Raw genomic sequence first — 14,278 nt, forward strand, 5'->3', positions numbered from 1 at the left:
GTGAACCCAATTTGTGTTATTTGACATTGAAAATGATATTGCATTGTGTTTGTTTCTTTCGTTGCAGTTGTATGTCTTAAGTGTAATTTGGCATGCTTTTATTTTGAAGGCGAGTTCACGCTGTTGACAGGAAGTTGTTGTTGCTATGGAAACAAGAAAAGTTTCACAGCGGGCGGAACTTGTCATAAAGTCCGCGATAATAAAACCCACCCATTTAGAGGGAAGATATGATTGGTCAATTGTACTGTCATTTGACATTACTCGCTCGTTCAGTTACTATAGCGGGCCCTCTGTGAATCGCAGAGAGGGCCAGACGAGCTTCTTTCATGTAACCCTTCACATTCAACAGAGTTTGAAGGATTTATTTCTTTGGAAATGTTATTTTAAATACAATTAAATCAAGTTTTTTTTCGGTAAAACTAATGAAAAATATAACAAAAATAATATTAAAAAAATATATATTTAAAAAAAATTTATTTTTTTTATTTTTTAGAATATCTTAGGCCCTCACAGAGGGCCTAGAGGGCCCTGACGGCTCGCCACTGATTTTGAGTATCTGTGGACTGGATTAGAGAGACAATGTTAGGCTAAATGCTTCTGCTCACTGATATTTATGCTGCCAATATGAAATTCCATGATTTTGGTGGATGGTGGCTGTTTATGCTGGCTGAATTCTTAATGATTACATGTATATGCTTTACATATGCATATTGAGTACTATAGTTACATAATACCTGACTCATTGCCCATGAATACTGGAGCAGATGGACATATTTATGCTACAATAAGAGAAACATTAATATATTCTGCCAATAGGTTTGCCTTTCTCTCTGAGCAACCCGTTTCTTATTCCACAGTCTCTGTGTCAATAGACGAAGCACATGTGAGGCGGTGTTTACACGAGAAGTGTTTACTTTTCTCTCACGTATAGCCCGTTCGTTCACACGAGGCCGTAACGGAACCGCGGAAACGGACCCCGCAAACGATAACGGGTCCCAAGGTGGATAGATCTGCAAACGGAACGCTCTGGGGGGCCAAACGGCTCAGTGTGTACGCCCTATACCAGGGGTCGGCAACCTTTTTGATATGAAGTGCCATTAAAAAAAAAAAAATGTTTATCAGCGTGCCGACGATCGTGAATTATCAACGGTAATGTAAATGCGTTTACATTAGGGATGCTCCGATCGCCGATCCGATCGAGTGGGCGGGTCCTATGGGGATCTTCCATTTAAAGAAATGTTTAAAACTCAGTTAATGGGGCTCATTCACTGGCGCTTCCACAAACAACAACCAACATAATTGTTACATTCAAATGAAGTAGCCTACATTATTCAAGTTTACATTAACTTTGGATAATAACACGGGAGAAATGAGCTGAAGCGCTCTCTTTTCCTCTCTCCCCCTCTCTCTCTCTCCTGACAGCCTGTCAGTATCTCATGCAGCTCACTGATCCAGTAATGAGTGACCCGACAGTGAAAAATACATATATTTATAACTAGTTCCAGAGGTAGATCAAATAGCTAAGTGTGTTAGGTCTAACTCTTGTGTGTTTTGCTCCTCTCACCGGTCCGTCACAGCGGGTGGAGCTGCAGGATTTCTGCTTCACACACGTTGCACCGCTATTTTATTGTCATTTTCGGACACCTTAAAATACTGCCAGACTGGTGAAGCCATTTTGGCGAGCTTGTTTTGCCGCACACAGAGAAAAGTGTCATGTATTTTACGTCTCGCGATCGGCATTTTTAGAGAGCACCGATCGATCGGCAGAGAGTGAGTATCGGCCGATATCGATCGCCACGCAAAAACTGCGGTATTTGTACAGCTCCTTATGGGTACTGCCATTTGTGAAGTGCTTTCCTCTGTGGTGAAACGATCAGCACTGCATTACGGAGGAAAGCGGCAGAAAGTCGCCTGGAGTTAAAGAGAGCGGGGCTGCACTGCGCGCATGGCTTCCTTCTGCAGGTAAAGGGGAGACGCGCTCTGGCGGCGGTCTCATTCAGGATCCGAAAATAAAATTTAAATATTTTGCACACTTATTCCACTTATTCCTAGTGTGCCACTGGTTACGGTGCCGCGTGCCAATGGTGGCACGCGTGCCAAGGGTTGCCGACCCCTGCCCTATACGATAATTTCCTGATAACGATGAAGCCATAGCCCCACCTCTGCTGCTCACTGCTGTAGCATGGTCAGTAGCTACTGTCAGTAGCTACTGCTAGTGCTACTGCTACTGACCATGCTACAGATGTTAGTGCAAAATCTACAGCTCGACCATGCTACAGATGTTAGTGCAAAATCTACAGCTCCTCTACCACAACCATCAGCAACAAGTGGACATGGAGAATTACATGAACTACATGTTGCTAAATCTACCGCAGGGCATAAACAGAAGGGCAACCATGGCAACCATGCTCGGGGGTCTTCTTCGCTGCTTTTGGTGTATTTTGTGGCAGAAGTACAGCGCCACTTACAGGCCCGGCATATGTACTACAGCGTCTCCAGCGCTTACGAGCGGTCTCGTGCGGAAGTACAGCGCCACTTACAGTCCCGGCATATGTACTACAGCGTTTCCAGTGGTCTCGTGTGCACGGACACGTTAAATAAGCCGAATGCGTGTGAACGGAAGACTTTTTTGATAACGAATTCGGTCCGTTTGCGCTCCCGTGTAAATGGGGTCTTAGGTCCTTCAATAGCTGACAGAGCCATTAAGATAAGATAAGATAGTACTTTTTAAGACCTTAACCTAGATATATTTTTGCATTATCTTGCTGACCTGATATTTACTACAGATAGATGTCCTCAAGGCAGCACTGTTTGAGGCTTGAATTGAAAAAATCAAGACATCTGAGTTCTACAGACTACTGGAACCTGAACCTGATCTTTTAAGGGCAAGAATATTAATGGAATAATAGATGGTGAAGGTTGAAATGAAGGAACGAAAGGGAGTGGATAAATAATAAATTATACTCTGATGTATGTGCGCATTTAATCTGCTTTCAGAAAGCCCAGCAAGAAGGTAGAAAGAAGACAGACGCTCATCAGTTGCTCAGATATATAAAAAATAGGATGCCATTATTGTAGCTGTAATATTGTAATGGTTTTTATTTTAGCTCACCATAAAAAATACCTTTGGATAAGGAAACTGAGGTGACTGGAAGAAAGTGCAGAGCATACCTTCATACAACAGTTTATCATATTTTCTTCTTTTCGAGTTTAACAATAGACAATATAGCAGGAGGAAAGTCTCTAAGACATAGGTCTGGTGCTGTGTGATATTACAACAAGACTACCAAGATTTGACAATGCTTACATGCTGATGATCATATTTACCATAACATTTGCTCATTATCAAAAAACACAAAGTACAGCTGAGGATGTATGTACTTAATCTGCACTGATCTGTAAGAAAATAAATATTTTAATTTAAATAATTGATTGTCCTGAAGGGGACGTGTATGTCTTTACAACATTACAAGGTATTCCATCTGATAATTGTTCCAAGTTCATTTTGTGATTTAAAAAAAAGCAAAACATTACCAAATATTCTCATTCTCTACCAACCTGTGTTTTTTGCTCTCCGTAAGGATTTAGCATAGTTGTGTTTATGCTTCTCTCTGTTCTTTAGGCCATGTGAAGTGCATGTATGTTGGGGAAAATGGTTCCAATTATAATGTCCAACTGAGAAAGGATGTGAATGAGGCTCCTTCTCATTTCAGTTAAATATTTCAACAGTCATTGTTTTTGGCAAATTTTCCTCTGGTAAAAACAGAACAAAAGCTTATCGGGTCAGTACGATTTTTAGAATTGTTTTGCTGATAGGCTGTCATCATACCATGGACACCAGGTGTCAGGTGTGTTTGAGTTTCTCCCTGGAAAAGGATGCTAGATTGAAGGGAGGAAGTTGGAATGCAAAATAATCTGTGCAGAGGAGAAAAGCAGCCTGTGGGGATGTTTCCATTACGATGTTTTGGAATGGATTAACTTGTCAAACCCCCTTTCCTCAGTAGACACAGTGTATCCACACACAGATAGACACGCATTCAAACAAGCAGGCAATCAAATCCATGCACATATGACATCTGCTATCCATGTACCATCTACAGCATTGCATACTGTCAGCCAGCGCTTCCCTCTGTTCGCTCCTGTTTTTCCTCTCTCCCACTCATATGTGCCATATATAAGCCATATAGGCAGTATGCATGTGTGTGTGAGTGTGTGTATATACCTACCTGTATATATCAGTGTCATGCATGTGCCATATTCTCAACGACTCCTAAAATATAAATGAATAAGTAATGTGCATATGGAATCAGCTACATAGATGAAAACATGAAGGAATCTTCTTTATTGATTGATTCAATTCTTCAGAGCACCATATGTCTGTTAAGTGCACAACACTTGTCAAGCACTCCAAAACATACTTTACATTCAAATGAGGTGCAACAGTCATTGAGTTGAGAGAGAAAGGCTGGTTGTAAATCTGTGCCTGTCTTAGCTTGTGTTTGGATGGACTCGGGTTGGACTGGCTCATTTACAATTAGGGCAGATGCTGCAAGTTGATTCATGTAATTGATTGTGATATTATGTCAACGATAGAATAATAGCCAATCAAAAGCAGAATTAGCAATTAACTGGATTTTTCGTTGGAAGAAGGGGGGAGACTTTGTTTACTGTTGGCATGCTATCTGTTTGTAAATTGCATATTAATGCCTCATTATGCTTTTAATTATACTAAATGTATTAATCAGGCTTACTAATAATGTGCTCTTCCCTTCTGCCTGTGTGCTTGTCTAACCTTGATAGGTTATAATGCCCATGCACGATCACTCTTTGGACAGAATGAAGTGTGTTATTGCCTTCTACGATATGTTATACTGGAGTTATCATTCAATTGTTTAGCTTGTCATAGATTCTCTGAGGACACATTTGATAACTTTGAATGGCTCTTTGTGCACACTCTCCTCCTCACTTTTCAAAGGAGGATGCTGGTGTTCTGCTTGTTGAGGATGATGAAGGTCATCCCTTGTCATAACGCCTTTCAAGGCAGCAACGCAGAGCGGAGTGAGCAGGATGATCTGTGTGTCTATGAACAGCCAACTGCACTCCACTCAAAATACACTGTAGTTATTGCTCAGCAGAGCGTTTCTCACCACAGTTCCTCCCACAAAGTTCACTGCAGTATTCTGTGAGGAGAGAACATTTGTGTAAGGTGTTTGTTGCACCAAGGAAAACTGTGCTCCTACAACAAGAGCAGAGAGATAACCACAAATATAGATACAAGTCATTCTTATGTAAGCTAAAAGATCACGTCCTAGAAGAGGCTCAAATTGTGCCTATTGAGAATCTGAAAGTTTGGACTGTGTGTTTTATGTTTGTTGTACAGGTTAGCTTTTATATTTGTGAAGCCCTGAACAATCTAAATTAATTAATGGTATTACACATCTCATTGATTCAAATCAATTGCAAAATGTGAGATTGAATGATGTATTGATCCTTTGCTGAAATAATCTAATTTAAACAGCTGCTGGTTTGAATGATTAAATCCCTGCAGAGTTGTGCTCATTGTCTTTCAGTTTTATCCAGACTCCACTGCTTTGTGCTACGCTGCTACAGAGCTCACATTACTACATTCATAAGTGTGCATACAGTATATTGCCTATGGTATCTAATTGGACTAGCTGCTCACGCACCAAGTTCATCATGAATGAACCCTCCAATCAAAGACAAGTCAGTAGATGCTGTTGACCTTTTTTTAACATGGACATTGGGCACAGTATCTGGCATTGATGGTACTGTCGATCATTTGGTGCTGTTTTACCACAGTTTGTGTTAGCACATGTATAACAGGTTTACAGTTGCATCAAAATGTTGGTTTAGTTCATAGTTGACTCTTCGCAATGATTTGAAAGTTAGCAACCAGACGTTAATGAAGAATTCAGTATTTTTTCTTAAACCTTCAGTTTGGCTTGGTGCTCTGGGTCATTGGATATTTTAAAAGGTTTATTTCTCAAAATATAGGACAACAATTTCTCACATATTTTTATAATCCCTCTTCTAGCATAAGTCAGCTTTGAAGAACAATGTTAAAAAAAATGAATACAAATGATTTTACACAACATACAAATGTACATATGAGCTGTTGCTGTGGAGATGTTTATTACATTTCATATGGACCTCAAGTCCATCCCATACTGGAAATGACTGACTATTTATTTGTCCATTTTTTGTATTTAACTTCAAATTCCAGTACAAGCAGAAATGGTCTTGGCTCTGGTTGTGGTCAACATTAGTATTTATTTTACAAGACAATTACAACAATAGTCAGGCAAATTTCTCACATGCCTAATACACATGTAAATATTTCCCACTGTTTGGTGGTGTCCTGATTCAGGAGATTTTCTCTCTTTTTACATTTGCTCTTTTCCCCTTTCCCCCAGTGGATTCTCTTGTTTTCATCTCCTTTGCTCTGGGAATAAGGCTGACGTCTATTTATATGCTCAGATGCTGGAGAGATGCAAGCCTGTGGGAATTCTTTACAGCTCTCCCTGTTCACTCTTTCTCTCTATCTCACTCTCTTTCTCTCTCACTCCCTCTCTTGTTCTTTCCCTCATCTTTTTTTTTTTAGCATCTGTAGTTCAGGGTTAACCTATTTGTTCATGCTGCCAATAAATCAACTACAGAGCTACTGGGTTCTCAATTATCTTTTGATGTGTGGATGGTGATTGGACTTTAATGACCCTAATTGTGTTCTTTGAGCTTCAAAGCAGCAGATTTCTAACCAGTCGATTGATTTATTGATTTATGAACCCAAAGTAACATAAGAGTTCAGAGGGTGTTTAGAGAGTTTCCTCACATTGAAAATATATCCACGCACAGAAAACTCTACTCCTGAAGCACAGTCACACACACACACACACACACACACACACACACACACACACACACACACACACACATATATATATATATATATATATATATATATATATATATATATATATATATATATATATATATATACACATGCTGATAGATACATAATATTAAACTGAAATCCCCTCTGGTAGTGTAATTCTCACGGAAATGTTATTCCAAGTGGGCAATGCATATTAGATTGGTGCAGAATAAAAAAAAAAAACATTATTTCTAATTTAAGAAATGTTGCTTAAAAATGTAAGAACCCATTATTTTCATCCACACACTCGAGTTAAATATTCACTTTACGTTTTGAATTCGAAGTCTGTTTTTTATGATTTTGATGATTTCAAGCAATTAATTCTCTTGGCTTTAAATAAACGTAAAAACTTGAAATAAGTAATCGCATGCATAACTGTTTTATTTTGTACAATATTTATTTAATAACAAAACATGAGTTTCACCCTGATTTCAACTGTAGAACTCTCTTCTGGTCTTACACATTTTCTAAAAAAGTCATCTATATATATCACTTCATTAAAAACTGATAATGATAATAATCAGCAAATAAGTCATCAACCTGTTGATGGTCAGTGGAGCTTTTTAATAAAAAATGTTTGGTTTTGGATAACAGTGCTCCCATTGTATTGGCAATATAATCCTACATCATCAGACGGAAATGATAAAATATATCCACTGCAAAATCTGAATGGCTTTTAGCTACCTGTCAGATATTTCACCTTGATAAATTGCTGTTAGATTTGTTTATAGGAACTGTCGTTTAACATTGTGAGCTTTGGAATAATGCCTGAGCAGATACTGTGCTGGTCATGATTACTCTGAATCCTTCAGGAATGCCAGGGATGACATTCATAAAGCAACTGCCTTGAATTTGTCTTTGCCTCGCCTGTACACTTTTGCACTGCAGTGCTCTGTCAATACATGGTGTATAGTGTTGTTGGTGTGTCTGCTGTTTGCCATTAATAACTGCAGCAGGTACAGACAGAGGCTAGAGGTTTTCCTCAACATCTCCAGGCGCTGTGTTCAGCTCAGACACCAGCTGCCACCTGCAAAGAGAGGGCACATGTTACCGGGAATAACATGGATGACAGGGCAAAATGTTTAATAGGCAGTGCAGTCCAATGATAGTCATGTAAGAAGTGTAAGATATTACTCGATATGACAAACCTTCATTCAGTTATCAAGAGTTGTCATAACAAGGTTTTGTGGTGCTGTGTCACTAACATTAAGGTTCATAAACGTTTAAACAGACTCAAATCAGGAGTCTGCATGTGACTGAATTGTATTTGCTATAGTCAGCATCAAAATCTCTCTTCACGTGTGCACCATTTTTCTCTCTGCCCTCATTTTGTTTTAATACAAGTCGATACGGTTGACTTGTTAGACTGTGTAGGGGCGTGTCTAGGCTGAGCTGCTGTGAGAAAATCTTGGCCTTTTGTCAAAATGTTTAAGTCGCAACTGAAGCCCAACACATTCAGCTTGATGGAGCCAAACGTCAGCTCCCTGAAGTGCCACATTCTGTCTCTGGCTTTCTGTGTATACTAGTACTGGTTATGTGTGCATGTGGATAGTTAAAGACATAAACCTGGGTTTAATTTGTATTCCAACAATGATCTCCAAACCGCACACCGAAAACAAAAGGACTGGATGTAGTAGTTTGCCAAATCATATTCTGTTCAACTGGAAGCTTTATGAATAATTGATGGAAAATATTTGAATCTCTGCTGTGTAATTTGTGTCTCCTCAGCAGGCTGTCCGAATTATTCCCTCAAATTCAGCATCAATGACAAACATGACAAACCGTAGCTGCAGGTCTAGTGGTTGGGTTAGCAAAAATGTGTCTCTCAGGCCGTACATCAAACTGGACCTGGACAGTGTTATGGTTGTTTTTCTTGGCCCTCCTGAAACATACTAAAACCATTTATCTTCCAAACTACAACAAGGTTCTTACATTTCTCAAAAGTTGTTTTATATTTCAGGGTTTTTCTTTTTCTGTTTGGAGCTTTGACACTTTTTGTTCAACATTTTTTTTTTTCTGATGGCTGGATATACTTTAGAAACTGTGCTGTTGTGGTTGTGTCTCTGATGTCAGTAGATTCACTTTAGAGTTCACTGCAGTGGCTTGAGCAATAAATGTATGGAATCGCTCATTTCCTCATACCCCCAGACCTCTCCGACAGGTGACGGGGGAGGAGTACCACTCTATGGCACACCACTCTTAGTACATAACTCAGTCACTAATCAAAATAAGTCGTTATGTTGTTTTCAGAGTTGAAATCCCTAATATCTCTGAATGTACCCTCAGGTCCTGCTCTGGTGGCTGTAGTCAGGAAAGACTGGGCCTCTGAAAACAGCATCGCCCTCTCCTGGTCAGAAGTTGAACAGCTTCCCTCAGACAAAGTGGACTATGAAGTCAAATACTTTGAGAAGGTAAAGTGTTTTATCATATTTTAAAAGACAGTTTGACAGTTTCTTTGATACGTTTATGTGTAAATTCCTTGGTGTTAAATGGTTTGAATTAGTTATTCAAGCACTGTAATGCACCACAAGTGATTACATACAAAGATAACAATGTCCATGTTAGCATGCAGCCGTACGTAAATGCCGAGCCTCCATTATGTATTGCTTTCTGGACTTTGTTCACCATCTGCTCAAACGGATGAAAATATTGTGCTTTGATAATGGGTTTATGGAATCACTGTTTGTGTCTCCGGCCTAAACTTGATCCTTTTTATCTTTTTAGGAGCAAGAGCAGCTGAGCTACTCATCGACACGGACCAGAAACCCCAGCGTGGTGGTGAGAGGCCTCAGACCCTCCACTGTCTATGTCTTCCACGTTCGCGTCCGCACTGCTGCTGGCTACACAGCGTACAGCCCCAACTTTGAGTTTGCTACTGCGGCTGAGGGTATGACTTCGGGGAGTGAGCATGAGGCAATTGTGTCTTTGTTTGTGTTTACACTGGCTGTGTTTTCAGACTAACAGCAATGACGTTCAGCCGTCCAGTCAGTAGGATTTGTGTTGAAAATGTAATGGATGTATTGTTTTGCGTTTTAAAACAATGCACAGGAGAGTGTTAAAGCCAAGGATGTGAAGTCATCAGTGATGATCAACAACCTTATAAAATCCCAAGAGACATTTTATGGTCATTTTCTGTTATGGATCAGTGGAACTCATCAGTGCTTCTTCAGGCATGAGCCATTTATTAAAATGTTTATAAGCTCTGTAAGTTCTTGATGCAGATATTACGCTCTGCTGATTCTAATCCTGAAATATGCAGGAACGCACATCCTCCTACAAGATACACACTTTAGGTTATGAATATGTAAATGTCCACCTACTCTCATACCACCATATGCCAGTGCATCTAATGTAATTCCATTTATATACTTAGATCTTGCTTCTACAAGTGTGCCATCTACTCTCACCTTATTCTACCCATTAGTAGTACTGTAGTGCCACTGATTTAGACCTTTTTCAAAGGTTTCCTTTTTACAGTCGCTGCATTTTATACGAGCAGTTGGGGAAGGCCAACAATGTTAAAAAAGTACATCTTAAATGTAAAATGGGAGTTTTTATTACTAATTGCATTTGTTGATTCCAACAGACTTCACTGAGATGTCAGGGATTTATCAATACATATTTCTGGCTTCTATCTCCTGCTACCCCCTGCTTTTGAGTTAAACATAAATAAATAAACTGCTGAAGATGATTTTTGCGAGACAATAATATGGGAAAATGCACAATACAATTATTTTAAACTTCGCCAATACAGTGTAAAAGTCTTATAATGATCATCATTAAACTGTTCAACCTCCTCATTTTTCATAGATCTATTTTGTTGTTTGCTTACAGCCAAATATGCAGAATAGTTTAAAGCCGTGTTTATTTATGTGTAGGAGTTACAGACTATCCAACATACTGGATTATGGATTATGACTGACCTGAATTCATATCAGAAGAAGAGATATAATTAGACATTTGAATTAGTTTTTTTATTGGACTTTTATTTATTAATGCGGTTGCGTTCATAATTTTAAGAAGGGAAACCTGAGGAAGCAAAAGCATACAATATTCTGCCTTCTATTGCTTTTTAAAATATATTGAAGAATAAAGAGAAAGTTAAAATGTAACAACACAATACCTAAAATATTATGTTTCATCCACTGGGTTAGTAATTTTCAGCAGCTTTGTATCGTGAAGTAGTGTCAGTTGTCTGGTTTAAACTATGACAGACAGCTGGTTTTATTAACACGTACTGACTGTGTTGGTCTTGTTTTGTAATGACTCTCCTCAGATCCTGATATCGCTGATCAGGGTCAAGTTCTGGTGGTGGTCACAGCGGCTGTAGGAGGCTTCTCCCTGTTGGTCATCCTAACACTCTTCCTCCTCATCACTGGACGGTAAAAAAACCCTCTTGCTCTTTGGGGCTGGCTCATTGTTAACACTGTACACACACACACACACACACACACACACACACACACACACACACACACACACACACACACACACACACACACACACACACACACACACACACACACACACACACACACACACACACACACACACACACACACACACACACACACACTTCAGCTTCACATAATCTCCAGAGACGCTACAACCAGAAGGCTGTTAATGGACTCTCTTTTTGCCACCGACCAGACACTCTTATTTTCCAAATGGCTGAACCAATTTTCTGCCTAATTACTCAGCGTGTAATGCATGTACCAGCAGTTTGCTGCATTCCATTAACTTCCACAGGTTAGCTCAGACCATTGTTCTCAGTCTGCCTCTGGTTTACAGGGTTTTACCACTGGAAATACTTATTCATAAACAATGAATAATGGCGCAGAATCTGTATGCAATTTGTTTGAATTTATACCTTATTATGGTATAAGATTAAGTGTTATTTGAAAACACAATGTGCAAACTTAATTTGCTGAAAAATCATAATATGAACTGTCTCACAAAGAAAAAAAGATGCAGGTGTTTCCCGGATGATGTCAATAAACAGATTCTGCATATCAATGCAAAATCCATGCAAAGGAGCAAGAAATTGGTGATGGAATGCGCTTTGGCTTCTGTTTATAATCTGAGTTTCATTGACTAATCATGTTTGAGCGGGCTTTGGTTTCATGCAGTTAGACAGTCAGTGTTGGGAGAAAAAGAGGCCAAAATGCAATCTCGCAATCATCCATCCTGAAGATTTGTGTGTTTTCCTTATTTCAACATATGCAATGGATGTACTTTTGTAATAGGTTGAATTTCTTGGAAGTTACATTATTTGGATATACACTCCTGCTATTTCTGGAGTCTGTCATTACCATACCTTAAAATGTGAACATTACTGATAGTTATAAAGATTGAAGGCAATATTACTGTATATATGATACCACATCACAGCTTATAAGATCTGTTTGTCAGAAACCTGTTCCTGTCCTGAGTAAACTACAGAGATGTAAATAATTTTTTGTATATTGTTTTAGCCTTATCAGCTGCCAAGAATTGGCCACACAAAACAGTACAGAGCCAGACTGCATGATGTAAATGAAAAGTAACAATGCCTGCTTGAACTTACTTTTCTCTATCACATATGTTCATTTAAGTGTAAATATCATAAAGTTTGTTTAATCTAAACAGGCATATCAAATATTTTCATATAAACTTTCCTAAGGCACATGTTTTAAAGTATCAGCACATTTTGATCCGATGATGACATGGTATCTTTTTTACATGGAGGATGCAAATGTTCCATAGCTACCTTTGTCCAGACTCTTTCTCTCTATGGAGACTAAGCCTTGAAAGCCATGAATTTGTAAGACTGTGAGTGGGATAAAAGCAAAGAAATGGAAGTAAATAAAAAAGAATTACATAAGTGCAAGGGCAAAAATGACTACTTAAAGAATGACTTATTCCGCCAGAGATGTCTTTGCAAACCAAATGATTGGTGATGTGGCAGCAATTTCTGCTGGTGGAAAAAAAGTGTTCACTTATCCACCTTTTGTCATGAGGGCAGTGAACCTGTTAGTTAAGTGTCTTCTGCTGATAATTTCAAATCATTTATAGGGTGAGACCTCTGAGAGGGAGAAGAAGGTGATGAAAAAGACTGGGATGAACATTAGACTAGAGGAGTATTTATATGGGGATGAAGTGTTTAATACTCTGTGGCACAAACTCTGTGGTTCTTCTTTACAGGTGTCAGGGGTACATTAAAGCCAGGATGAAGTCAGAGGAGAAGAGGAGGACTCGCTTCCGCAGTGGACACGGTACTGTACATCTAAAGATATGAATATAGTTTTTATTGTGTAAGTCTGCTTATATATGTGGTTTTTACAATAGCTTGTATGGGTTTCATTATTGGTGGACCAACATCGTTTTTTCAATGGCCTATATACTGTATAATGTTTATATATATATTGTTGTTTTTTTGCATCTAATAATATTCAACGATTTAATAATGATACCAAATGAGATACAAAATTGCTGAACCATAACTTTATTGTATCACTGTTAATTGTCTCTGTTTGCTTAACCCTTGTGTAGTGTTCATATTTTTGTTATTCAGCCAGTGTTCGTGGGTCTGGTGGACCCGCTGCCTTTTTGGGCTTCAATTCAACACAATCAAACTATTTTATGTTAAAATACTCATCATACATACATACATATTTGCCCTTTTACATTTGTTAGATCACATTAAAGGTAGGGTAGGTAAGTTTGAGAAACCGGCTCGAGATCGCTAGAATTTGAAAATACACAACCGGAGAAAATCTGCCACTTCCTTACAGAGCCCCTCCTCCAACACACACGAACGCGCACATGACCAATGAGGGCACGAGATAAATGTGTGCACAGATGGAAGGCTGACAGGCAGGTAGGCTATCCAGTTATTTTAGCCGGGCCGGCTCAAATGATTGGTCGTGCTTTTTACAGTATTACAGCTTCCACAGATGACATTTTTTTATGGATTTTTTGTCAAAGCACTTAAGATATTCATTGCTATCGGGATGTTAAGAGCATTCCATGGAATATAACAAAAAGTGTATCTCGAGCCGGTTTCTCAAACTTACCTACCCTACCTTTAATGAATTAAAGTGCTACTTGTTTTTTCTGACCGGCTGGTCCTGTGGCTTGTCTTTTTTTTGTAACTAGCTGATGCTCAATCTCATCCTCTATTTCAAAGTCACTGTCAGACTCAGAATTCTCAGAAATGTGATCTTCACATTCTGAAACATCTTCCTCTTCCTCTAGTCTACATCATCATCAAATGGTTGTCTCTCTTCCAAAATCATTTGCAAGGCCCTCTGAGCAGAGAATCTTTTGGCCATCTTGATCAGTTGT

At 38.9% G+C, this 14,278-nt stretch overlaps 1 protein-coding gene across 1 annotated transcript in view; it reads left to right on the top strand.

Annotated features, from left to right (window-relative positions):
* LOC117471543 (ephrin type-A receptor 6-like) overlaps positions 1 to 14,278 on the top strand; it is a 50,715-nt gene that overhangs the window by 27,812 nt on the left and 8,625 nt on the right. Inside the window, exons 9-12 of the mRNA XM_034116634.1 lie at positions 9,239 to 9,363; positions 9,677 to 9,839; positions 11,229 to 11,334; positions 13,136 to 13,206. Of these exons, the coding sequence (XP_033972525.1) occupies positions 9,239 to 9,363; positions 9,677 to 9,839; positions 11,229 to 11,334; positions 13,136 to 13,206 (465 nt within the window). The remainder of the gene's footprint in view (positions 1 to 9,238; positions 9,364 to 9,676; positions 9,840 to 11,228; positions 11,335 to 13,135; positions 13,207 to 14,278) is intronic.

Source organism: Trematomus bernacchii, unplaced genomic scaffold (genome assembly GCF_902827165.1).
Source record: "Trematomus bernacchii unplaced genomic scaffold, fTreBer1.1, whole genome shotgun sequence".
Classification (NCBI taxonomy): Eukaryota; Metazoa; Chordata; class Actinopteri; order Perciformes; family Nototheniidae; genus Trematomus; species Trematomus bernacchii.